This window comes from Takifugu flavidus, chromosome 10, assembly GCF_003711565.1.
Source record: "Takifugu flavidus isolate HTHZ2018 chromosome 10, ASM371156v2, whole genome shotgun sequence".
Taxonomy (NCBI): domain Eukaryota; kingdom Metazoa; phylum Chordata; class Actinopteri; order Tetraodontiformes; family Tetraodontidae; genus Takifugu; species Takifugu flavidus.
Window position 1 is genome coordinate 6470116 of NC_079529.1, and position 25696 is coordinate 6495811.

The 25696-nt window shown below is 41.3% G+C and overlaps 1 protein-coding gene across 1 annotated transcript in view; it reads right to left on the minus strand.

Moving 5' to 3' along the window:
- The window catches only part of LOC130533193 (CUB and sushi domain-containing protein 3-like), a 139564-nt gene that overhangs the window by 100667 nt on the left and 13201 nt on the right, over positions 1 to 25696 (minus strand). Inside the window, exons 3-5 of the mRNA XM_057046426.1 lie at positions 15767 to 15879; positions 10338 to 10532; positions 3814 to 4060 (exon numbers count right to left, since the gene is read on the minus strand). Coding sequence (XP_056902406.1) covers positions 3814 to 4060; positions 10338 to 10532; positions 15767 to 15879 — 555 coding nt within the window. The remainder of the gene's footprint in view (positions 1 to 3813; positions 4061 to 10337; positions 10533 to 15766; positions 15880 to 25696) is intronic.

Here is a 25696-nt window from a genome sequence, read left to right on the forward strand (position 1 = left end):
CACCACCACACTCGGCTCCTGGGACTCTGCTGTGATTGAATTTTCATTGTTGGTTTTTTCCCCATCACACCTTTCAGTCGCGATGGGGAAGTAGCTTCAACAGTACATAATCATAAAGACTTGGAAGGAGCAGGGGTAGCGCGTCCAGCTATGGCGTGTTTATCTATTTCCTGGCAATCTCCTCAGCACAGCCCATCATGCACATGGTCAATAGGATACGCTGACATTTTTAGGAAGGGCTGATGGTACAACATTTGTGGAACTTAAAATAAAACACGACAAGCAGGATTGTACGTGGATCCACTTTAGCCATTTATCCAAGGAGATTTAAAGTCTTCATTATTACATTTTAACATTTTCTGAAGACCACATGACATTTAAGCAAAAGCAAAGCTGCGAAAAAACAGCAATGAGATGGAAAAAAACATCTAAAAGGAAGAAAATATCTTTCCGCATGTGAATGATGCATGTGGTTCCTTTTAATTGGAAACTATACAAAATGCTGTTGATAAACATGGGCAGGTTAAAGGTTCCTTTCTTTAATTAATATGCATAAATGCTGATTTTTTTAATCCACCTGATCCATCACAGGGGAAGATGATGGTCGCCCTTAGAGAATGCTTAAAAGGTAATTGATTTTCACAGAAAAGCTGACCTTTTCTGTCTCATTGTGTCGCTGATAAAATGCTAATGACAACAATAGACATGCAGAACAGCAGCCTTCAGGAGGCCGCGCTACTGAGAAGGGATTGCTTCTACGTCTCCTCTGGTGGAAGCAACAAATTTTTACGAAAAATCTAAAGGAAAATGGATAGTGACAATAAAGCTGTACCGGGAGGAGCACTGATGCTTCGGGGAGCACAGGAGTGATGGTACAAATTTAAGAGTGGCAGAGGTGAATATAACGCTGTCACAACGGTAAAGTATGTCACAGGAAGTGAAAGACAATTTTCCATCAATGGGAAATAAAGAGTGACACGGCAACAGACGGATGGAAAAGCAAAGATCACAGATGAAAACCTGTGATTCAGCCCATGCGGTTAAAATTGAAGGGATGCTCTGAGGAGACGCAATTAATTCGCTCACAACTGGTTCAATTAGATTTTCAGTTTGCGAGAGATTAAGGAGCTCGATTTCTCAGAGTAAATTGTAACCGATCAGAAAGGAGGAGAGGTCGGATTCTGGACTCATCAAAATACCAGTTTAACAAGTCCCAGTGTGCAGGTGGGGGAGCTGAACGTGGCCTCGAGGGCAGCGCCGCACGCTGAAATCTCTGGTGTCTCTACTTCGTTTTACAGCGGCGGGCCTCTGTGAAGCCCCTCTCAGATAATGGAATCAATTCAGATTTGTCAAATAGGAAAGGATCACTGGCCTCCCTTCTTTCCTCCCACACATAATCCATAAACAGGAACACAGGAGCTGGAAGATTATTTTATCCTTAAACACAGGAGCCAATTTAGGTCCTGAAGAGTTTCCCCCGAAGATCAATAACAGACCTCAGAAAGTTAATGTGATCAATATGTCCATTTTAACAAACTTTGCAGGGGAACCACTTCTCTTTTCACTTGTCCAGCTTCCATCTTTGCAGGGTTATTTTGGAAGGGGGCACATCCAGTGAACCACAATGGTTTAAAATCATTGCGGGTTTACAATAAGCCGCGCTGTGATGCGTCGTTAGACGAGCCTGGAAAATCACTGCCTGATGGGAAGGAGGAAAAAGCACTGCATCATCAAAAGTAGGAAAATACAACTTATTTGCTGAAAATCCCAGCGCCTGTCTGCGAGGCAATTCAGACGTGATGCTCTTTGTTGACGTGTTGAAATACTGACTGACATGTAATTCCAGCTTGTTGTTTGTGCCCTTTGTGAACATGGCTTTACAATCATATTAAAGGTCAGAAAAATAAGCATTCTTTCTTCTCACGCTGCTTTTCTATGAGAAAAAAACAGCTTTGACCATTTTCAGCTTGACTGAAGCACAAACTTACTTCAGCCCTTCTTAGTGTGGTGACGAAACAATCGATGATCTTGCTCCTAAAAAGGGGTTTAAGCTGCCTGAGAGACTGTTTCAGCATTAGTCATCATTTTTGGGGAGAGCCGTACTATCATGTTTGTATGCTTTACACAATGACGGTGAGTAATTAGCATCGATGCCATTAGCACAGCATTACTCATTTCCAGTTTGTAATTACCCAGCAACGAAATGGATGATTCCTGTTTTACTCATGTTTTTCACTACATTATACAGCCATAGTGCCAAAGGTTGTCAGGAGATAACAAGTCAGGTCACAGATTGACTCGACGTTTCTCACGAAGGCTAAGAGGAGATGTTAAATACGCAGACTTTGAAGATTCCAGCCCGTCACTCACAGCTCCAGGCCTCAAGGCTAAATTGACAGTTTGCTCATCTCTGCTCACATCTGCTTTAAACGTTTAGCTCTCAGTTGGCCTTGGAGAGCTAGAGAGACACAAAGAGAAGGAGAGAAAGCAATACAATTCCAAAGGCATGAGGGCTTCTGAAACATGGACAAGTCATGTTGTGCTGTGCTGCTTTTGCTCTTGTCTGTGAATCTCCAAATACTTCTGATTGTCTGTACTGGCCATATACAGTACACCGAGCCTTAGGCACAGTTGCACGCTTTAAGGATCGTTTTTTCAACAACCAATACAAAATCTGAACATGTTGCAACCTTAAAAAGAGACACCACCAACTTTATTCTAATACAGATATAATACACTTTTCTCCAGCCAGAAGGTGAAAAAACGGTCGACATCATTATCTGTCAAACTCCAGATGAGTGCAATCGTGTCATGTGATCGACTTCCTGTGTATACAAAGAAATGCAATATATGCCAATTATGCAAATGAAGGCATGTAACAATAGCACTTAAATATTAATACAGTAATAATCAGGGGTGGGCCGGAGTTCAGCAGCGGAGCTCGGTTTGGAGAGGCCTTATGTTCGGTCACAACACAGCTGCAACGTCCCCTTAATATGCAAAAGATTAGATGAACCCTGTCCAACGTTCCACCCTGTGCCACCTGCGGCTGCGAGGGCAGGCTGCTGTGCACGACTGCGACTGCATTTCACAGGGTAAATGATGCTCCCACCACTGGCTCAGCCATTAGAGGTAGGCTGGGACATGTGAATAATTTGTTAGCAGTTATTTACAGTTATTTGACCTTTCCTAACTCCCTTCTGGACGGAGCAGAAACAACACCTGGGTGAACCGTTGATTAATCACTGTGGACGGACGAGGTTTAGATAATGGCCCCGCTGGGATGGCCAGTTCTGTTGGCTGTTGCCATGTTCATGACAGGAACCCTGACAACTGGCTGACACAAAGTAAGGTTTGGTATGACCGCTGCTCAAGAGAGAAACGTTCCTAATCTTTGAAAGATGAATTTTAAGTCTTCTGTGATTGTATTTGTTAACTATCATCCAGTGTCTTCTATTATTGTTCTGTTTCTTCCATCTTTATTAAATCAGGTCATTAAATAAGGCAGGGTGAAAGTGTCATTCACTTACAATTTGCATTTATTTTCAGGGAAAATAATGCTTTGCAGTTTTCTATAGTTTGTCTTTGAAACTGCAGAGAGGGCCAGTCGGAAGGCCTGAAACTGTACGACTGTTAAATATTAGTGGAAACGATCACAGCCACTCAAGCAGAATTAAAAAGAAAGAAAATCCACGACACCTCACTTAAACCACTAAAACATCTGATGACACACAAAACACACATACACACAATCAATTATGCAAGCAATTCCAAGCCTCACCCGCTTCATCTCCACCTCCCAGTTCAACTTACCAGATGGTTGGCGGTTCAGAGCCCTCCACTTCCAGATAATCTGACTTTTCTTCCATTTGAAATTCAGTGAAAACCAGAGAGATGGTGTCCCCTGGATCTGCCAGGATGGTCCACTTACACTCGCCACTCGTGCCAAGGCCTCCGGCACCTCCACCTGCACCAGTGCCGGGGGATTCACCGCTCGGGAAATCAAAGCTGGAAATGAGCCCACTGGAACCCCTCAAGGTGCCGCCACATGTGTCCTCCGCTGCCAGTCACCGAAAAGCAGAGCAGGCAGGAAAGGGAGAGAACAGAGACGCACTTCAGACCCATTAGTCAACATGATTGTCACACTTTAGACATGAAGAACCTATACATCCACCCTGATAGTTAAAGCAACTAGCAATTACATTATGGTTTTCTAATTACATCAAGTAATATTGGAGGTTAAGCAGCAAACGTTAATCAAAGGTAAATGTGTCTGAGACGTCTACATACAGAGGGTTTGCTGGACAAGAGCCTGGAGGTGAGGAAGCACAATAAAAACATGGATGAAGGAAGATTCAGAAGTGATGATGATTCGGACTTCCTCAAATTCCTTGAATGCTGGATTAGCTTTGGAGCTCCTCTACAGATGTAGGAAAGGACATGGGTTCTTATCGTTTGTAATATGTTATGTTGTCCCTGTGTTTCTCTTCTTGCATTGAGTTACTTCGAGTTGAGTTGCGGTGATGTTAAGAGGAGCTGCTGCTCAATCTGTGAAGAGTTATGAGGCAATTTGAATTCCATTATTTCGTAGTGAGGAAGACTATTCGAGAGGAAACAATTCAAGGCATTTTTCCTCCCCACTTCCCAGAAGTGGACATCGAAACAAATTCTCCCCAATATACATCTCAGTCAGAACAGGGCCAACTTAGTGTTCTAAACCTTAAAATTCACGACTGTCCACTTTTAAAAAACAGAATAAATTACTCATTTTAAAATGAGCGCACGAACACATTTCTTTTTTGGACAGACGAGACCAAAATGGAGATGTCTGGTCATAAAGAATGGTGCCATTTGGGCTGGAACCATGTGCCGCATATCAATCTCGTACCACCCCTCATGTTGTGGGAGTGAGGATTTTGGCTTGTTTCTCAGAGAATCTGCCCATCAATCTGATCATGAACTCCTCTCCTCTAGCAAAACATTGAAGAGTCAAATGTGAGACCATCTGTTGGACAGTTAAAGCCTGGCCAAAGCCGTGTCTCACAGTTTAAAGTGCATCAGCACTTGTGTTGTGGAAAGGAATGACACTGCAGCTTCCTTGTCAAAGTCAGAAGCTCAAATTCATCAAGAGCCGGCACACTCCCCTCTGAACTTAAACAGTGAAGACTTGTGCCAAAATTCCTCCACAATGAAGTGAGAGATGGAGACTTAATTACTTTGAGTTACTGCTAAATGTGGTGCTGCTGTCTGGTTACATTTTCAAGCACAACCTCTCAAAGACGGCGTGTCATGTGCTACTCAGCTGGGAGTCAATGATTCAGTGTTATTCTAATACATCATGTGCACATTTTTTTCAGCTTTTCATGTCATTTGTATGCTAATGAACCCTACAATTAACAATGGCTCAGTTTCCTTAGTTACACGTGCCTACACTATTCTCAAAAGGAGCCTTTTTCATATTCTTTTGGCCTATCAACCCTTCCCACATTCTCCCTAGTCCTGCATCTGCCTTTCCTTCCCTACAGAAATCTAATGATGGCAGGGCTTTTACAGTTTTCATTTCATTTAAGACTAATATGTGACACTCGGCTGTGCCAGCTGAAACCTTTGATGGCTCAGAGCTGCGCTCAGCGCTGAGAGCTGCCAGACTTGGAACGTTCCTGCATGGCGCATTACAAGATTGGTCAAGGAACAAGAAAGTGAGAGTATGAAAATTAAAAGGAAGATAAAGGGGAAAAGGGGGAGAGATAGAGGAGCAAAGGGCCTCTAGTTAGCTTGATCCATGTCCTTTCGGCACATTAACCAAAGTGCGGCGATGGATCAAAGTCCTTATAAGAAGGGCGGAGATTGCAGTGAGACTACGTGAGACATCAATTATACCCGGTATATATGAGTTATATCAAGGGCAGCTTCTCAATTATGCATTGCAGGAAGGACAAGCTTTCCTTTGTTGAATGGCTGCAGCCTTGTCGGAACAAAGGAACGTCGGCCAGTGATTTGTTTTGGAATCGTCACTCATCACTGTATCACAACAGTACAGAGTGTTAATATCACCTCAGTGCATTTCAAAAGACATTTCCAAGTGTGCCAGTAGACAGGTAGAGTTATTCAGCAGAGGCAGGAATTGGACTGACACTAAAACCAAGTGCTGCAAGTCTAAGAGAAGGAGCCAGCTCATTACAGCCAGGAGGGCGGGGGGATGTGAGGCCAAGAAGAGGGAAAAATCAAGAATTTATGAAAGGGATAGAGATGAAAAAGAGAGAGACGGGGAACAGAAGTATCCAAAATGGCATTGGAGATTTTAGAATGCCCTAGGTTTAAAGATATTAGTCTCTAAAAAGGTGGATGGAAAACCTCCTCAGGCTCCAAATGAACAAAATCCCAAAAAGCCAAAAAAAAAGAATATAAGAATTAGATTGTTACATAGAACAATGATGCTGTTAATAAATGCAGTCAACAATAGAGTGAACAAAAACATTCACGACGCTTCATTCATGACCCAAACTGGGCAGAAACAAGAGTAATTACGAAAAGTAGTTGCATTTGAGATGCTTTTAAAGGCAATTTGCAAGTGCTTTTAGTAAGGGGTGGAAATGCAAGTTTTCTAGCCAAGGGTGGATTTTCTAAAGTGGCCTGATTATGGCAATTTTAGGGCAGCTGGCCTAGAAGGGCTGGTTTCTAATTGTGGGACAAAGCCAGAAGTGCTGTTCTCCTGCTCTAAGATTTGTGGGAAACAGCTGAGGTGGACAATTGCAAATTGTGAGCACTGTCAGAAGACAAATCATAGAGTTGCACCTACAGTTGTTTCCAATTAAATTCCACCCAAAAAATCTACCTGAAAAGCACACTTGCCGCTTCTTTAACACATCTGCACACGGTGTGATAAATCAAAAAGCAGCAATCAGCCTGACATGTACAAATCACCTGCAGCCCAGACTGCATAATGCCTCCAGAGTTGCATATTTCCATGCTCGGATTTGACTTGCATTTTGTTGTTCCTGCACAAATAAAAATGGCAGTAAAACACGTACACAGCAAATCATTAAATCTTCTTCTAGAGTTAAGGGGGAAGAAAGATCTTTTTTGTTTCTGTGTAAAAACAATCAAAGACAGTTGGGAGGATTAGGCTGATTTGCCCGAGCTCATTTGCATCCGGGTAATCCTCTCCCTCCTTGACATTGATCAGACACACAATACCTGTCTTTCTACTTAGAAATATTCACCCCCCTGTATTAGCAGCAGGCTTCATATGAACACCCTCAGGTCCTCGGTTTGTGATAATCTGTGTGTTATTACAAAGGCAGCGTCAAAAAGGAAGTCCCTCCTCTACTTAATGCAAGTTAAACGCAGACGAGGCTGCAGAGGAAAAAGACCACAGTAGTCACGTGTGCTGCCCCAGACACGAGGGTTTAGAATTTCTGCTTGTGAATAAGCATATAATGTGCTGAACGATGGACTTCAACTTGTCTGAGTCAGTACTGCGCCTTGACATCCAGGATGTCGCGAAAAATCATCCCATCATTGCATGAAATTGGGAAAATGTCCAATTCCCATTGTATGTAAACAGTTCATTGTTGCATCCATAAATGCGATTTGGGACTCAAATAGGGAAAGACAAAGACAAAGCGTCTCTATAAACCCAGTCCTAAACTGCTTCCATAATTTGTTTTGCTGGGCTCAGTAGAACTATGGGGAACTGGTAAGCCACCCTTTTGTCTGACAAAAGAAAATTTGATATTTTTTTGGACTCCACATTTTTCTGGACCACCACATCCTCACCAAAAAGATATTTAAGCCTGCAGCATTAACGTTGCATCTATGTTGCCTTTGGAAAGTGCACAAGCAGGTGTTACCAGCACATTTGTGGACATGCCATAAAGAATAGGTGAGGCGGGTGTTTATGCATGGATTCGGGGCATCTTATGCTGCTACATATATAACATCAATCCATTCATCATCCAACACTTTATCCCTTAACAGGGTTGGGGGGGCTGGTGAGAATCCTGGCTGCCCCCCGGCAAAGAAGCGTTCTGGACAAGTTGCCAGCTCATGGTCGGGCCAGCATACAGCGACAGACAGGCGTTTACGCTCACATTCACACCTGAGGTCCATTTCAAGTGCACGTGTTCGCCTATCGCCCCGACACACACCAGTGTGCTGCCTTTTGCTTTTGCCGATGATGCTTTTTTGCAGCAGTTTCTAGTTCAAAGCTTCTTTTTTCCCATCAGTTCTAAATGTGAAGGTCAATGGAGCGTTTTGTAGCAGTCAGAAATCTTGCCACGGGCAACAAAACTCCTCATATTTGCATTTCTAATTTGCACAATACACCTAAAAAGATGCTTGAAAAAAATTTAAAATGGTCAACTAACTTTGCGAGATATGGAATGTTTTAAAAGAGGCTTTGGCCCAATTCCCTTGTTTTGTTGGACAGTAGCCGGAAGAAAGAATGACAGCATATCAATAGATCGTATTCTCGAGTTGCCTCGCTGTCCCTATTTGCTGTCTCGCTGCCTTGTTTAATGAATGTCCAGAGACAATTTAGATTGAAAGGACTGAACTGGGCTTCTGGGAGGACCAGTAGTAAGTCATGATTAGACCGGCCTTTAATTCTGCATCTCACTGCCTTTATGCTCTTTTTCTTTTAGTTCATAAATAACAGCCTTGGACTCGCAAACCCAAATGCTCCTTCCAGCACTTAACATCTCAGCTCCTTTGTCACTCATTCATAATGACATAGTAGTCTGTCCTAATACTGGCTCTTTCTTTATTACTTAAAGCAAAGATATTAAAACTAAGATGACCGTCTATTCTTTTCAGCCTTTCCTCCCTCCGTCTCGTGCCGGGAGAAGGTTGGGGTTGGACAGTGGATGAAGGACAGATTTGTGTTGTGGGTTTAGTGTGAAACAATTGGTGATGAGCAGGAAGGGCAGGATCTCTGAGGAAATATGATCAAAGGACCATCTGCCCACATACGCGAGACAGCCAGATTCAGAGGAGGGGGATGGGGTGGGGGACTCCAGCAGCGCCCTGTCTGAAATAGAGTGATGTTTTTGGCCTGTGGCAGGAGAGGAAAACACTATCTTTAAATAGAAAAGGCCCTCCATCTGTAGCTTTTTGTTCCTAAAAAGCTTTTATCACCACAGGATACCTAGATTAGACTAAAATCTGCTCCGCGGAATTCTGTATTGCTTAAGATTTTACGTCATCGCCATTTTTTTATCCCAGGTCACAGCGATATCTTTGGTCAGTGAGACATATTCACAGGTTGGCCCATGATGAAAGACTGACAGCTTCTAAAATGTCACCATTTTCCTGCTGCCTGCAAAGGCAGAACAACCATCTGCATGTCACCCGAGGTGTTCAGGAGTTACTCAAATATGGAAAGATTGCTGCTACTATTAACAACTGGTAAATACCACAGAAAATGTCAATGGTTCCTTCCAAGAACACATTTTGAAAGATCTTAATGGTGAAGCTTGAGCTTGGTTTTGCTACACACGACAGCATGAAAGATGGTTGTGTTTTGTTCTGTGATGCTTTCATGATGTAGGAACGTTTCAGCTGTATGGGGTTTTTGGATGGATGATATTAATATCTGCACCATTTTACCTTTAGGATGCTTATTCAACTACCGAGAGTTGACAGATAAGTAGTAATTTAGTTTCAAAAGCCTTAATACATGAAAAATGAACAATTAAATCACATTTCCTGGAGCTGAATGAACAAATGAATGAAATATTGAACATTTTCATTAATTACACAGTGCAGTTCACTGGGAACCTGAATCATTACCCCAATTCGGTTCTGAATTAGAGTATTTAAACTAGTTTCCTGTATGGTTTAATTTCAGATTAATAATATGTCCAAATGCACTTACACTGCAGGCAGCAGGAGGCTGTGCTTAAATGTTGTCATTGATAAATGATTAATAATAATAAATGAAAGACAGTACAGATTTTTTTTCTTTTTGAATGGGAGAATATCTCAGATTCCACTAAATGAAAATAAAAACACATCACCGGTTATAAATTAAGCTCACTCCTCTGAGACGCTGGAATAATTAACCTTAATCAACTTCAACATGATCACAATCTTTCCATCCAATTAAACTGGTCCCAGAGATTACTAAATCTGACACGCCGATAATTTGACCGACACAGCCATCAAACTGTCAATCATCAAGATATAATTAACTTTGAGCAAAATCTGGAATTCAGATGGCAAGAGGGCAAAACAAACTAATTAATGTTCACGCCAAACATCTTATCGAAACATCCTGGAGACATCAGAACAAAAAGACGCGACGTTCATCTTTTTCGCTTTTAAAACCTTCTCACCTCTGCAGATTGGCACAGGGAAGTCCCACACTGACACACCCGCTGCGTTAGTCACACACGTGAGGAGCGAATGCCCATCCAGGACGTAGCCGGTGACACAGCGGTAGCGGATCTTGTCCCCGACGTTGAACAATGTTCCGTTCAGTATGCCTTTGGGCGGAATTCCTGGGTTTCCGCATGAGCTGCTCCTCAACTCTGAAAAATACAAAAGTGTTGCTTAAAAGGCTTCAGCTACTTTTTTTGCTGTCTGTGCCAGATTGCCTTTGCATTTGCAAAGCCAGATCATTTTTTGGAGATTTTCTCAGAACCTTACAAATTTCAAAGAATGAAGGTTCTCTGTATAAATCAAGTTTTTGATAATCATGCCGAATTTTGCAGCAGGTCAAAACATGTAAAAGGGTTTGAGTCTCATGGTACAGAATCACTGCCTGCACCGCTGCAGTGGCAAGTTCAAACAAATGTTTATTTCACACCAGAAATAAGAATAAGGGGGGGGGGGGGGGGGGGGGGGTAAAGTCAAGGCCAAAGAGACAGATGGACAGATGGCCCAAAATTACAATGCCTCTGGCAACGGCCATCAGCACTGAGACATAAACAATGCATGTGGAATAGCAATGAAAAACAGAACTTTTACAAAATATTGCTGATATTTTTTTTAAATCCCTGGCCAGGTATTTCATTTTTTCTCAAATGGAACAGTTTTACATTTCATAAAAGAAAGCAATTCCCTAGAAATAACTATCCATCCCTATTTGCTGACAGAATGCTGAAGAGCCGTTCAATCCTGTATTCTCCTGGCTGAACACAATTTTCCTCCTCCATTAGACCACCAAAACTCAGGATATGCGAAAATGTCTCTGCACACAAAGTACCGGCTTCTACTCCGCGTCGCAGGGGAGGGCCCTGAAAATAGGGTAAAAGGATTCAAACCTGTGCAACCGGAGAAAGCAAAAGATAGATTATGAAAATGACAGCAAATCTATGATTGGAGGGGGAAATGTCAGAGAGGGGGTTCAAACAAAGACAGGACATTAGTGGTTCTATGGATGAGATACCACGAGTGGTAATAATAATATACAAATGCATATATAGATGCCAGCACAGCTGTTTGACACTTGCTGAGGCAATAGTAGTTTTGATACAAATTTACTTTGAAACGTTCGTGCTCTTAAGTAACAGACACAAAAAACAACGTATGAGGATGCCTTTAAAAATAAACACTTGGCTCAGCTTTGTGACAAAGAACACTATAAATCTACAACCAAATTACTCTGATTGTCTGCAGTGGATGAAAAATGATAAAACCTTCCACCCTGCAGCACTGTGACTGATCCTGCAGTCCCATCAAATGATTATTTTTGATAATGTGCCATCGGTTTGGGGCCAATTATTGCAATTGGCAAGCAAAGGAAATGAAAAAAGAAACATTTTCCCCACAGTAACTACGTAAATGCTCGAGATGAAATGACCCATGTGTGAACGTGCAGCAGGGGGAATCAGGAAGATAACATCTGACAATGATCCTGGAGTAACTAACCTTATTAAGCTAATATCTGGCAATATTTATTGTAGCTCTGATTATTAATGCAGAAGTTCATATTTACAGTATAATTGCTAATGCAAGGACTATAAATCCTGACTATTAACTGCTGGTTGGTTGTATTGTGAGCTAAATTTAACAGCCCCAACATATAAATTACAGATGGAGTCAAATTAAACAAGAAAAAATAAACGTTTTTTAAGGTTACAGCATTCGGAAATGCCGCATAAGACGAAAGGTATGCATTTATGTTCATTTATGTCAAACTGAAACACAAGGAGCTCGTTAGTCCTTGCCATCCTTCCGTTTTAGGTTGCTCAACTTTGGCTTAAACCTTCGGTGCATGCAGTTCTCTCATCTTAACATCAGTGGATTCTTCACATCTTCTCCTCTGGGCAGGTTATTACAGCAGCAGGGAATCTGTCAGTCACTGGCAGGATACACAGGAAGTTTTGATGGCTCTGATCCTCTTCTCTGTGGGTGTTTGACCATGGCTGACATCCTGGTGACCTCTGCACGATTCCAGTGATGATCATCTGGACCGACGAGTCAAAGGAATCAAAAAAGGAGAGGGAGCACCTCCTTGGTAGGCGGCACAGTTGATGCCATCGTTGACGCGCAAAATTGAACTGGAGCCCTAAACATCACGTGCAATTGTGGCTGAGGAGGAGGCAGGATGGGTGCAGAGCGTGAGGGAAGGAAGATTTCCTGCCCATCAGTAGCCCTGTCCATCAACAAAGGGAATGTGTGGTCATTGGCAAATATAAATGGAAAAGCTGCGTGTATCGATTGAGAACAAGTACTGGAAGTACTTGTGCGTCCTTGATAAACCAACATAATTTAAGCTCCAAGCCCGACAGTGTGTACAAAAAGGGGATGAGCCAGACTGTCTGAGACCGCTCAGATCTTTCAGTGCAGAAATGAACTGACATTATATAACGAACATAATGCATGAAAGAGTGATGTCTCATTGGCATCTCCTGCTGATTTAGCTCTGCCGTCGCAGCGCGAACACTAACTTCTACCACTGCTGAACATACATGTTGCTCCACTGGAAATAGAACCCATTCTTTTAAACACATCATGTATAACTGCAGGATATATGTTGGTTAGGATTTTATCAACACGCTTACTTTATTCATTAACTTTGAGAGAGAGGGTTTGAGATTTCACCATACAACTGGAGTGTGTGTTTTAGTGTTGCAAATGTCCTGATTAATAATAAAAGGAGACAACGACGACATCACCATTTACTTCCTGTTACAACTGTTAAATATGTCCTGAAGTGAGATGAACACTATGCACTATTTTTTGGGTATCGAGTTTGCAGACAGAGTGGAAATTGGAATGTTGGAACAACGAACTGTATGAACACACAGATATAGAAGATATTTAAAATAAGACCTCGGGATAATGTTACATTTTTATATATCTTTCAAGTGTTTTCCACGATACATTACACATCTGAGAGCGGTTTTTCACCATAAATGGTGAGTAACACAAAATTTAGGTCACTGCTGTTCTTAAAATGTGGCGAGACCACATCGTGGCATTTAAATCTTCTACTGAAGGACAGAGGACGGTTACCGAGACTTATAATGGCCTCAAAAAAAAAGGAAATAAAATCAGCAACTCCCTTGCTGCTGAAGCAGGCTGCCAAGTATTTCTTGGAAGAGTTATTGTTGGAGAACAGTGCCAATGGAATTGAGGGGGAAAAATCTGGTTTGGGTCACCGACAGTACATTTTGGGTATGAGCCTGCCATGATTCGAGTAGCGACTGATCGATTATTCTCAGATTTATCGCTCAATTCCTGTGGAAACACATTCAGCGTCACCATTAGTCTTTGTATCGTTTGCCTTCTAAAGCCAGGGTTAAATATGCACTTGTACAACAACCGGAGGTGGATTTCAGCTTCGTCACCTAGCGTCACCTGCCTGGGCTTTCAATAGCCGCCTGAAAATAAAGATACCATAAAATATAACAATATTTCAGGCAAACCTATGTAGGCGCCCACATTTGGAGCACTTTTGCAACCTTTGAGAAAGATATGCCTTGATAATAAATCTATTGAGGCTCGTGATAAAATCTAAAAATGCTATAACCACGTACAAGTTCCCAGATGTTTATGCAGCAGAATGCTAGTACATAATTTTTGTGCCATAAAAGATTTTTAGTACTACACAATGAAAAACTACATTGAAAAAGACCATATTAATACTTCCAGATGATAAACATTAAATTTATTTAGAGTTTGTGTTCTCAATTGCGCGGCATAATTCGACAGGCTTGTAGTATGCTGCAACCTTGTGGTGATAAGTGCTTATTTAAGACGGTAATTCGAGTACTTAGGTGCAAGCATTGCCTGGGGCTGCATCAAAGAACCGCCTGGGTATCTAAATACTCTGCAGACCTTTGAAGAAGATACAGGTTTAACAATGTGGCGGTGTTTGTACACGCACAAGGAGCGTCATTGTCCCTCAAGATGCTGAGGTTTAAGACGATTTCTCAGTAAAGGCTCACCCTTTGCTCCTGAAGCTGAGCAGAAAGCATTCTTCTCAGCTTGGTGCATGTGCTTTTTGGCTACTGCTTCTGTCTGCACTGGAAATCCACTCAAAACGGGAGGAGAAAATAGGAAAGCCGCCTCAAACCACGAATATACACACAATAGTGTTCAATTCTTCAAAAATATGAAGATGATGATATTAGATTGCATCTACCCGCGTCCTTTGCTGTGCCCTTGGTATCAATGTAGATTTAAAGCCACTTAATTGCAACCATGATTCAATCATCTCCGTGAGTCGACAAGTGACACACATCTTCAGCCAGAAAGATGTGTGTGAATATTAATGCATATGTGAAAGAGATACACAGAAGCAGCAGGAAGCTTTTGTGCTTTGCATGGTCCACTATTACAGAGAGTGTATAGTAAATACATCTGCCGCTACATGCCTCAGTCATAGGGGACATTTGTGTTAATAGGCTGGTGACATTTTTAAATTGGCTGATGAAAAGACAAATTAACTTCCATGGCAATATTAGTATGAAGCTTCAGAGAATAGCCAATTAGAGGATTATTGGTCAGAAAATCCAATTTGGTAATGTTTGATTAAAGGGTTTATTCAGTTTAAGCAAAAATGTCCAACATTTGCAAATTCCCAGTTCCGTCTAGTGGGATTTGCTGCTTCTCTCGCCCGACACACCGGTCGGCCAGAAGCTGCTCATGGTTCAGGCATTATGGTGCTTAATTTATGGATCCAGTCCTGATTTAAAGTTAATATTTTCTTTCTCATGTGTTGAGCAAGGAGGGAAAAACAACAAATTTGAGCAGACCGCCAAGTGTAGAGGAGAAAGCTGGAGACAGTGAAACAGGCAGATGGGCAGGGCAGAGATCCCACACTGGTCAGGTCCTTTGCAGATGGGAAATGAGGAGGTGAAAAAGATCAGAAAAGGGGAAAAGGGGAACTAGAAGCTGGCATGAAGATGCAGGAAGGCAAAGATTGGAGTTGAGGGAGCTGGTCACAGAAGGATACTTTATATTTACACAGCTACCTGCTGCACTCTGCTCAGATAAATCACCAGATCCATTAGTTTGGCTAATTCCCATCGCCATCTGCCATGTCATTTCAGAGGCACCTCTGGAGTCCCAGAAAAGGTTCAGGACTCCGGGAAAAGGGATGTTGAACTAGAAAGTATGTTTTTAATTTGCTTAATTGAGGCGCCTAATGCTCCCATAACGGTGGCAGTTCCAAAAAAGCATAATTACATGTCAATCGCAAGAATAACGGCGTGCAGAGGTTCACCTGTGCAAGTTTAGTGGATAAAAATGATCTTTTGGCTGCAGTTTTACGACATTAAAGGAAAAAAGGAAAAATCAATGTTTTTCTTACCTTCGTAAACTACTTTAAATCCATGAGCGCTTACTGCAAAGTCACTGGTAAGCCTCAGTGAGAAAACGGAGCCAGAACTGGTAACAGGTGGAGGAATGGTGAATCCTGTTAGCCTACAGAGAACAGAAGACCACACATCAAAGACATGTACTTGTTGCTTGGATGCACTCAAATACGACAGAGATTCATTAAATTATATCGGCTTAAAGACCAAGGCAAATCATTTTTTCATGTTTTCTTTCAAAATATTGCATCTTTCTGTATGCGTACACTTGAATTAAACCAATTTAAGAGCAACCAAGTTACATTTACATTAGAAAAGGCAGCAGGTTGAGAGTGATGTTCTAATTTCTGTTGAGAAATGAGCTTAACAATCACTATCAACAGCTCCTCTAAGAGCTTCAGTCTGTACAATGTAGAATTTTGAAACCAATGAAACTGAATTACTGTAAAAATTGAGCACTAATGCTCTGGATGCTATACAATCAAAACCCATATGAGAATCTGGCGTATTGAAATGAGCTGGCAGCTGCATTGTAACAGACTGCTTCATTACTGCAGTTCAAATTGGGTCCAGGTCCAAACAAATCCATTTACTTTCACAAGGTCGTAAACAAGATGTGTGGCTGACCATTCGCCCAGCACGCTTGATGATGTTCTATTGGCGATCCTGCTCTCTAACCCAGCCTGTAGAGCAGGAACCAACTCAGAATGTCTCCTCCTCCGACAATGAATCTCTTTTTATTCCATATTGGAGGGGGGTTTGTATCGTTTGCGTAGCCGAACCTATTCTGTACCCACCTGCTACTGCAAAGCAGAGGGTGCTGTATTTACAGCTTCAATAGAGTTTCTAATTGCTGCACAGTGAGTCGCGCTGGGCCCAGCATTAAATTACTCTTTGCCACAGGTAATGCACAGTATACCAAGACACCACTTAAAGTCAACTAACAAAGGATGCAATTCTCAACGCATTTATGAGGGAACAGCACAAAGAACCTGACATTACAAGTGACCTTGAGGTTAACTGCACATTAATGCATTAATTTGGGGTAATTTGGGGCAATAAAACACGTTATCTTCCACGCATATATTCATGTATTTGCCTTCAAGTTAATGGTACAGTATATACCTTAATACACCCATAACGGCCCAAAGGTTGCCTATTCAGTGAGTAAAATCAAACAGGATGCTGTTTTGCATTTTTTCCCCCTGATACTTTAAGTTAAATTAAGATAGATCTGATCCAAAACTATGTAAAAGGCTCAGAGCGATCAAAATAACAGTAGAAAAAGCAAGTTTTCAGTTATATTAGTATATTTTAAAAAATGTAAGACAACAATATGGAAGTCACTTATAACAAAGGAGAACTTTGTTGAAGGGCGGAAATGAAAATAGCTCCGACAGCGCTGTGTGATCTCAAACGTCAATGTTCGTCTTCGGGGCAGATGTGTTGACACCTTTTGCGCTGGTTATTCACCGAGGAATTATCATAGCAACTATCTTGAACAATCTACTTGAGACTGCATTCTGTTTTTCTTTGGGTGTGTTTAATGTGTCATGCTCTACACAGCATGAGTGGCTGCCATTACCAAATCCAATCTTGTCAAATCTCCTGGGGAAACACTTGGCCAACTTGGATGTGTTCATGGCAGTTGGGTGGACTAAAAAGGTTGCCAAAACAAAGTGGTAAATATAATTCAGATGGCCTATTTTATATGCATCTCGGTTCATTTAACTTGTAATCATTAACATGAACTGTGTTCAAAACTGCACAAATACGCAAACCTGTTAAAAACTATAAAAGCTGCCAATCACCAGCAGCCATGTAAAGCATTTTGTAACAGAGCAGTGGATTGTGAAATAGCTTTAAAAGCTTCTGTGAAGGAAATCGCTGATTTGCAAGGGTGCAAAATATGTCTGCTAAACATACAGAGAGAGTAAAGTGAATATTCCTGCAAGTCCTACACAGCACATTTCGCTTTCGTTTGAATATATTTGGCCGCGGCCGTCATCTCGCTCCATCAAGAGGCCCATCTCTGGAGCATCTCATTCAGCCAAGGCGCTGAAGAAATTTACCTAAATTATAAACCTACCAGGACAGAGCGTCTCGCCCCTAAATCCCACAAACTGCCTGATTTGAACATGAAAGACTTGCAGTCTTCATCTCAGTTCAGGCGGCCGTTCAATGCCACTAATTTACTTCAGCATTTCCCTTTTTTCTCCTTTGTTTGTCCACAGTGTTTGAAAACTACATCAGGTACATTAACACTCACGTGTCAAAAAGGGTACATGATAATGTGCCTGTTCCTTTTAATACAAACGCGAGAGTGAGGCAGAGTTTGCGGGACTACAATGGTTCTAAATCTGGAATACATTCAGGTCTGATCTGAAACAAAGTGGGTCACACCGATGTAATTACAGCTGTAGTTACAGCATGAAAATGTCACATGTGAAAGCCCCTCTCTCTGATCCAACATTGGTTACTGCTGTTAGAAAGGACTGAAAAAGACAGAAGGACTGAATAAATTACAGTGAAAGAACACACTAACGGAAGCACAGGTTCGGAGACCACGCTGCCATTTCCAAGTGGGAGTTAAATACATTGAAAGCATCACAGTGTGATGTCATGCTGGGTGGGCTCTAAAATGAGCCCCCTTACTCCATATATGAGGTGGTGGATCCATGGGGAAACTAATTATTGAGTAAGAACAGAAAAGGAAATAGCAAAAAACAACTGTAAAGTATGTTTTAAAGAGTTCAAAGCCACCCACCGAGATAAGTGCAATGCTGCTGCATACTGGGGCTAAAAGGTTCAACCTTTAAGTTTAGCTCAAGGGCTAAAACATGCGAACAGATTTCTTTTTGTTCAGAAGAAGATGCCAATTATTCAATTATTTACTTTTCACAGGCTGCATTTGTTAACTGTACCATTTTAGATTGTCACTGATTTTTGGTTGGAACAAGATGGATTATAGGTGCAGTAAACTTTCCTAAGCAACCACCAGGTAAAGAGAGCCAAACAACCTCTCAGGCTCTCATGTTCTCCAGTCATCATGTAGCTCCCTGTTCCAACATGGGCCGCTTCTCGAAATACACGCCTCTCAATTGTTCTGGTCTTGTTATCTCCGGAACCATCATTACTCGCTAATTTTAAGTTGGTAGGAGGCCTAGTACACTCCTTTTTTTATGGGTGTATTTAATCCATCCATTTTAACAAGTAGGCATCCGATGTGACTTATGGGGAGATGGCCCAGCTAGCTATCCCACAATGCATTTCACCTCAGCCAGCAGCAGCAGCAATGGTACACAGTACAAAAGTATGTACTACAGAAGTTCACAAGTCAGTGCTTGTGAACTGCAAAACAGCCATTGGTTTCCTGCAGTCATCGTCATGAGCCTTAAATTGGGATACCAGGTATTCTAATGTCACAGCAAGACACATCAATCACCCACCCATCATCTTCCTGTTGGCTTTTTTCTTAATGTGTTTCTGTCTCAAACCTTGCGTCTATTCGTCAGACTCTGCAGGCTTTAATCTCCGAGTCATTAACAGACACCGCAAGGGATTTTATGGAATATCTAAAGATTTTATCACACCATAGGCGCCAGTGAAAAAAAAGCTCCACTTAAGTGCAAAACATAGTGCATAAAAACCAGTGCATCACATTGGTATATGTAGAAAGATGTTTAAGACCACCTATACACTGATAATAGTTACACGATGTAAATTTGAATATAGTCAACTGCAGAATGTCAGTTTAGCTCGTTTACCACCGTTGCCAGGATTGAGAGATGTGTCTGTTAATAAAGTATGGATGATGTCATAACACAGCTGCCTCATATGACTATTTCCAGTCATCTGCAATGACATTGGAGCCTCTTAGCACACACGGGCACTCCACCTCTGCAACCAGGGATCCATCAAAACATTTTTTAGACTGGTCAGCTGATCTAGCTGCATTGCAAACCCACGTAACTGGGTGGTCCAGTGAAGCCAAGAGTTCAGAGTTGGTGAGATATGATCACTGGGTTTAAATGACTCCGCCCCATCCATTTTCTTTAACCAGCTACCATGAGGCTCAGCTAATGGCCCCAGTGGCAATGGTGAAGGCTAATGGAGTGATTTTGCATCCCTCTAGCTTTATGCCTACCAGCTGCTGGTAGGTAAAAGTAAATGTCCTGAAAATTGGCTTTAGAGGACGATTTTGGCCATTAAAGAGGCCCAATGAGAAGTAACTAAGCAGTGATCACAAGAGATTCCTGCCATCTGTAAATAAGCATGGATTGAGCCGTTTTAAACAGATATAATGAGGAATAGTGTTCCAGTTAATCATTTTCAATATCGTGCAGAACACAATCAATCACTGGGATGTACAAGGACATTTTCCACAGTACAAAACTTAACTGAAATGGGCACAACAAAAATCTAGCAAAAAAAAAAAAAAAAACAATCCTCAATTTTAGTTGTGCTTGTCAGAAAGGATGCAAATAATTGTTCACAACTCAGGAACAGTTCTTCAACATTTTTAAATATTAACGCTTGTATTTTCAGGATCGGCTTAAAACCAGAAGAGCAACAGGTCAACTCTTCCAAAAAAAAAAAAAAAACAGACAGAGATCTCATCTGTGGCATTCACAGCCAACTGTTGCTCTGGCAACGAAGCATCTGCGTAAATGGTTGTAAAATGTCATTACTAAATAAACACCATGGGGCCTGCACATGAGGAGCTGGAGATCTAGCAAATCCCAATGCATGAAATTAGAAAATGGAATCTGATGGGCCCAAATCAGACGTAAGAAACAAAGAGGCTAAACAGGAAACACCGGATTTCAAGTGAGCTGATTTTAAGAGGACACCATGATTCCACCTTCTCACTTGTCCACAGTCCATCTGACTGGTGCGTCACCATCATATCACAGGGACAGAGGTACAGTCCAGTCATGCCAAGCTGAACCGAGGCGTAGACAGTATTTATAGATGTATGTTAGCTTTCCAGCAGAACCAGACATAAATTTGTCTGTCTCCACCTTCCCACATCTCACAGCTCTGTTCACGTGCCCCCTCGTGCATGAGGTTTCCTGCAGTCTCAGATTAGTTTTCCTATTGCAGGTCCACCGTGTGCATAGCTTTGCCACGATTATCTCTTTGCTCGCCTCTTCTTGTTGAAACAATGCTCTTACTATGATACAAATAGCCCCCGTCTCCAGGGAGAAGCGGTAGAAGGGGCACCAAGAGTGGGGGTGAAGACCCTCGACTGGTTTGGACTTGTCTTACTGAGTAAGCAACAGTTAAAGTCAACCACTTACCTTTGGCTTATTGGTAGAATCTATGCAAAAGAACTTATTGCCAGGGTGATTAATGGCCTTTGTGTGCTGTGGGGATGATTAATGGATTTATTTCTCTTTGCAATGCATTAATTTATTACACCAGTGCCAGACATTGACATTTCACTTTAACAGTTATACTAATAAAGGTCAAATAATCCTGTCAATTCATTGCTTGCTTTTAGGATTAAAAATAGAATGACCGTTATTTATTTAATGCAAAGGGAAAATTAAGTCAAGGAAACATAAATAGCATCAGGTCAGGCGAACCTGCTCAGTAGTCTAGAGGACCAACGGCAAATACTTCTTTTGGCAAACGGCAGCAATGGGAACGCTGTCCCCTGGGCAGATGCCGTCTTTGGACTAACCTTCTGAAGTTCTTTTTCCCCTTTGCAATAACAAACCACTTGGACTTGGCTCAGAGCAGTTCTGTGTACAAGTAGAAACCGTCGAACATTAATTAGCATCTCATTTGATGCCAGTGGCATAATTTAACTGCACCCCACTTGCACTTCTTTCAGCATCTTTGGGCACCTGAGAACTTGACAGTGGTGGCACCACTTGTTCCTAGTCTACTGTTCATCAGCCATCATTTTATTACAGATTAGAAGGATAATATTAAATACAGGCCAACTTGAGGTTTTTTTTTAAATCACAGAACCATAAAAGCTTGCATACAAAATGAAATGACTCCAAGGTTAAACAAATAATGCCTTCACAGTAGTGTCTGCATATAATAGTGGCCACAATTCTTCTTGAGAATTGCTTATTATTGAGAAAGTGTTCCAGCCTCAGAAGGTGTGCACTTAAATGGTTGAGTGCTTGACAATTTTTTAAATCATATTTAAATCAAAGGATAAATGCCCTTAAGAAATACAAGTAAGTTGTTTTGCCGTAATCTGGTAGTTTTGAAGAATGTCTCAGTAGAATCAGATGCAGCAAGACAACAAACGTGGCTGAACTAGAACACTAGATCAGTGGTTCCAAACCTGTCCGGAGATTGTAGGGGGTGCACAGACTGTTCTGAGATTAGAAATTGTAGTTGTGTAAATTCAATTTAAAGAATTCCCACAGATAATTAGATCCTTTTTTTTATAACCTCAATTAAGACACATTTTTGGTTCACATTTAAATTTGTTAAGCTATTAATTAGCAACACCTCTGTGACCTTTCATTCTGTGTCAGACTGTAGGGAAGAAAAACATATGCTGATGTAGCCAATAGCGACTCACTTTCTTTAAATTGTAATGACAGAGGTCTCTGTTTGGCTGCTGAAGGAAGAAAGGTGCAGATTTGATGTTTAAATGTTAAGATGTCTTTAAAAGAGATAAAATTTTAATATCTTTATAGTCGTTTTGTGTGCATGTGATAAAGCTGATGACGTAAAATTATTGTTCAACAAAGGGAATAGGAAGACTGCTGTTTTTTTGTAAATAAATGACTAGAATAGTCATCTAGCTGGCTTCTATGTCCTACCGGCTAGACAACCCTATCAAAGGATGACAACATGTGTTATATAAAGTGCCCCTCGTTTCACGTGGGTCATTTTGGCAACTCCGAGTCCAGGTTTCATTTGAAAGTTCTAAACACAATAATCCCAATAAGCACATTTGCAATTAATATGTATTATCACTTCTGCAAAAAAGGAATGTCAACACCACAAAAAACTCAAGCCTAATGTTCCCACCGTCTATCAGCTACTTTGGCCAAAATGTTAATGTTGGGCTGCTGCTCCGAGTTTTGATCAGGAACTATGATACTTCTATGGTATTAGCACTAGCTCTGCTGCTAGCATAAGCAGGTAATTCCTGCTCCTGTTCCTCGATGTAAACACTTCAGTCAGTATCATCGTCTGCACCGAGACAAAGCTGCTTAGGTTGGATTGAATTTAAATTCTCATTCTTCTATTTATTTATTTTTTAACTGGAGTTGTGTTTGCTGTTTTTTATAAAGAATTTTCCAGTGCCATTTTTATTCTTTGGTTAAACCAGATCGTGGAGAGTGCTGACATATAGAGACTGATTTTTTAGTGTGTGGAATTTTGAAATATTATTTCAAGAGAAAGAGGAAATATAAGCATGTATAGGGTACAGAGCGCCAGCTAATTTTTAAACTTTCTCAGATCCTTGAATTATGACGATCCTGTTCCATTAATCATCGTCATCAATTTCAACACAGCCTGTGATACACCTGTGAGCCTTCGTTTCTCTTATTCTGTGACAGGAGCAAGACAACCTCAATAAGGTCATTCTTTTTGTATACAAGCAGGGAAATACAGGCTTTTACTAGCTCTTCACTGATGTCTACTGCACATATTTAATGTACAATAATTAGTGCTGCACCCAGCTATTATCAGGCATTTGGGATTATATTTTGTGTAACTGCTGCACTGAGAAGGACAAGGGAAAAACAGAGCAAAGAGAATGCGTAGATCAATGGGGAGACATGTTAATCAGGTCCATCTAAGGGACGTCGATTCTTTTTCATGTTAAAAATTCATTGTCGCTTTTGTTGTCCTCCCCTCTGAATCCCAGCTTTAATTAATTAATAGCATTAAGAAAAATTAAGGTTTCTATTTATAACTACCAGAGAAGGGGGGGGGGGGGGGGGGGGGGGGGAGTAGAAATTAAGGTTGTCTGGCATTAACTTCACATGTTTCTTAATTATAATAATTGTGATCCCTACAGGCAGAATAAAGGCTGTCATGGAATCATTATTCTTTTTGGGTGGGTCACACCATATTCCCACTGAGGGAGAAACAGCACCATTCAGAACCAAAAAAAGAGACAAAAACACAAGGAACAATGTTGCTATTTAAAGGCTGGGTATCAAATCAGGAAAGATGAAAAGAAAAATAGAGCCGTTTGCTTTTGTCTCATACCAAGCAGTCACGGTTTTCCTCCGCTCTATGGCAGGCGCAGATTCGTTTGGATTTAGACCTACAGTAACACACAATCTCTGGGTTCCTGTTGTGCACATTATTAACGCCACACTTTGATATTGGTAATCAACAGTGGGTCTTCAATGCTTGACAGGACAATGAGATGAGAATCTGATGCAGGACAGCCTGATTCATTTAAAGATCCATCATGTTCCATAACGATAAGGACGTCTTTGTTAGAGGCAACTAAAGTACAGTTAGAGGCAATTAAAAAGTACAGTACATAAAAGTTCTGCTTCAACTGTGCACTGCATTTGCAATATGTATTATTTTTACACTGATTTGTAATAGTTTACAGCCATGATGGTAAGGACTCACAGTGAGAAACACCCACTACGTAGTGCAAAGGGTTCAATACTGTGGTCACCATGACCCTCCTTTCATAAGTTAGCAGTAAGTGACTATTTGGTTTGCAAACCCTGAAACACCCCTGACAGCCATTTACATGATAGTTAGACAGCAACAGCTGGACTTTTATCTGGAGGTGAACTATTCTTGTAATGATATTTACTGGCATTGAAGAATACTAACGTGCTGCTCAGAACAACATATGAGAAGTATCCATTATCTTTTTTCATCAACCATGATGTTCTTTGTAATATCCTTCAGATTTTTTTTTAAATTACTTGCATGTCTATGTGAAGAAAACCCATAAATAACTGGTAGGCATGCACTGACATGATTGTGTTGGCCGATGCTACACCTTTCTACTCGTACTCTTTGAAGTTCACCAATGCCAAGAATCAATACCGAGCTATTGCAATTGCTTTGAATGTTGTGTTAGGAGTTTTAGGAGCTGTTTGCTGTAAATTTTATTTATTTTCTGTAATTTTATTGGTCTGGATGAGCAGCCACTCTCAGTTGTGTGGTTTCACCAATACGAGATTCCCAGCTGCACCTACAGCACAAATGTTATGGTGCCAGAAGTCTTTGATGAGGTAAATAAACACATTTGCAACGTGGTGAATGAGGCTTCAGTCACAATTTTGACTACAGACATCCAGATTTTACCTGAAACTTTTCAGGTGTGGAAGTATCGGTATGTGTACTCGAATCGACAAGTACTCAGATCTAAGTATCGTTATCGTATCCGTTTGAAAAAAAATGCTATTGGACGGTGCATCCCTACTGACTGGACGGGAGGTAGAAGATTTACCACCCAAGAAGGCATTTAATACAACTGCCCCGACAGCGACCAAGCCTCCTCTTCACAATTTACAGCTGGTCTACATGTGATTATCCACAGCGTTACTTTATGAGGTGGTGGAAGACTCCATTTTTCTCTTTGAAAATTATGGTTCGCCTTCAGATACCTGGCAACGGGACCACTTCGAAAACCAAAATGTCAGAATCACATCAAATGAGGCCGACAAGATAAATAGAAATACCAACAACTTAACACACTCGTCATAGACAGCACGCTCTTTTCCAAACTGAGATTTCACGCAACAAATCAGGTAAAGTCTCTGCACCCACAACGCGGTTTATAAAACACACAAGAGCGGGAAAAGTCCCCTTTCTGAATCACAGCCTACCAGGGCGTGCACATGTGGATTAGTCTCATACCCGGCCCGCAGCCACCTTCAACCATAAATTGTCTTCGCCTCATGAATGTTGATGCTCGGGAATGAGCCGGCAGATCAATGGCTATCTGTATTGAATCA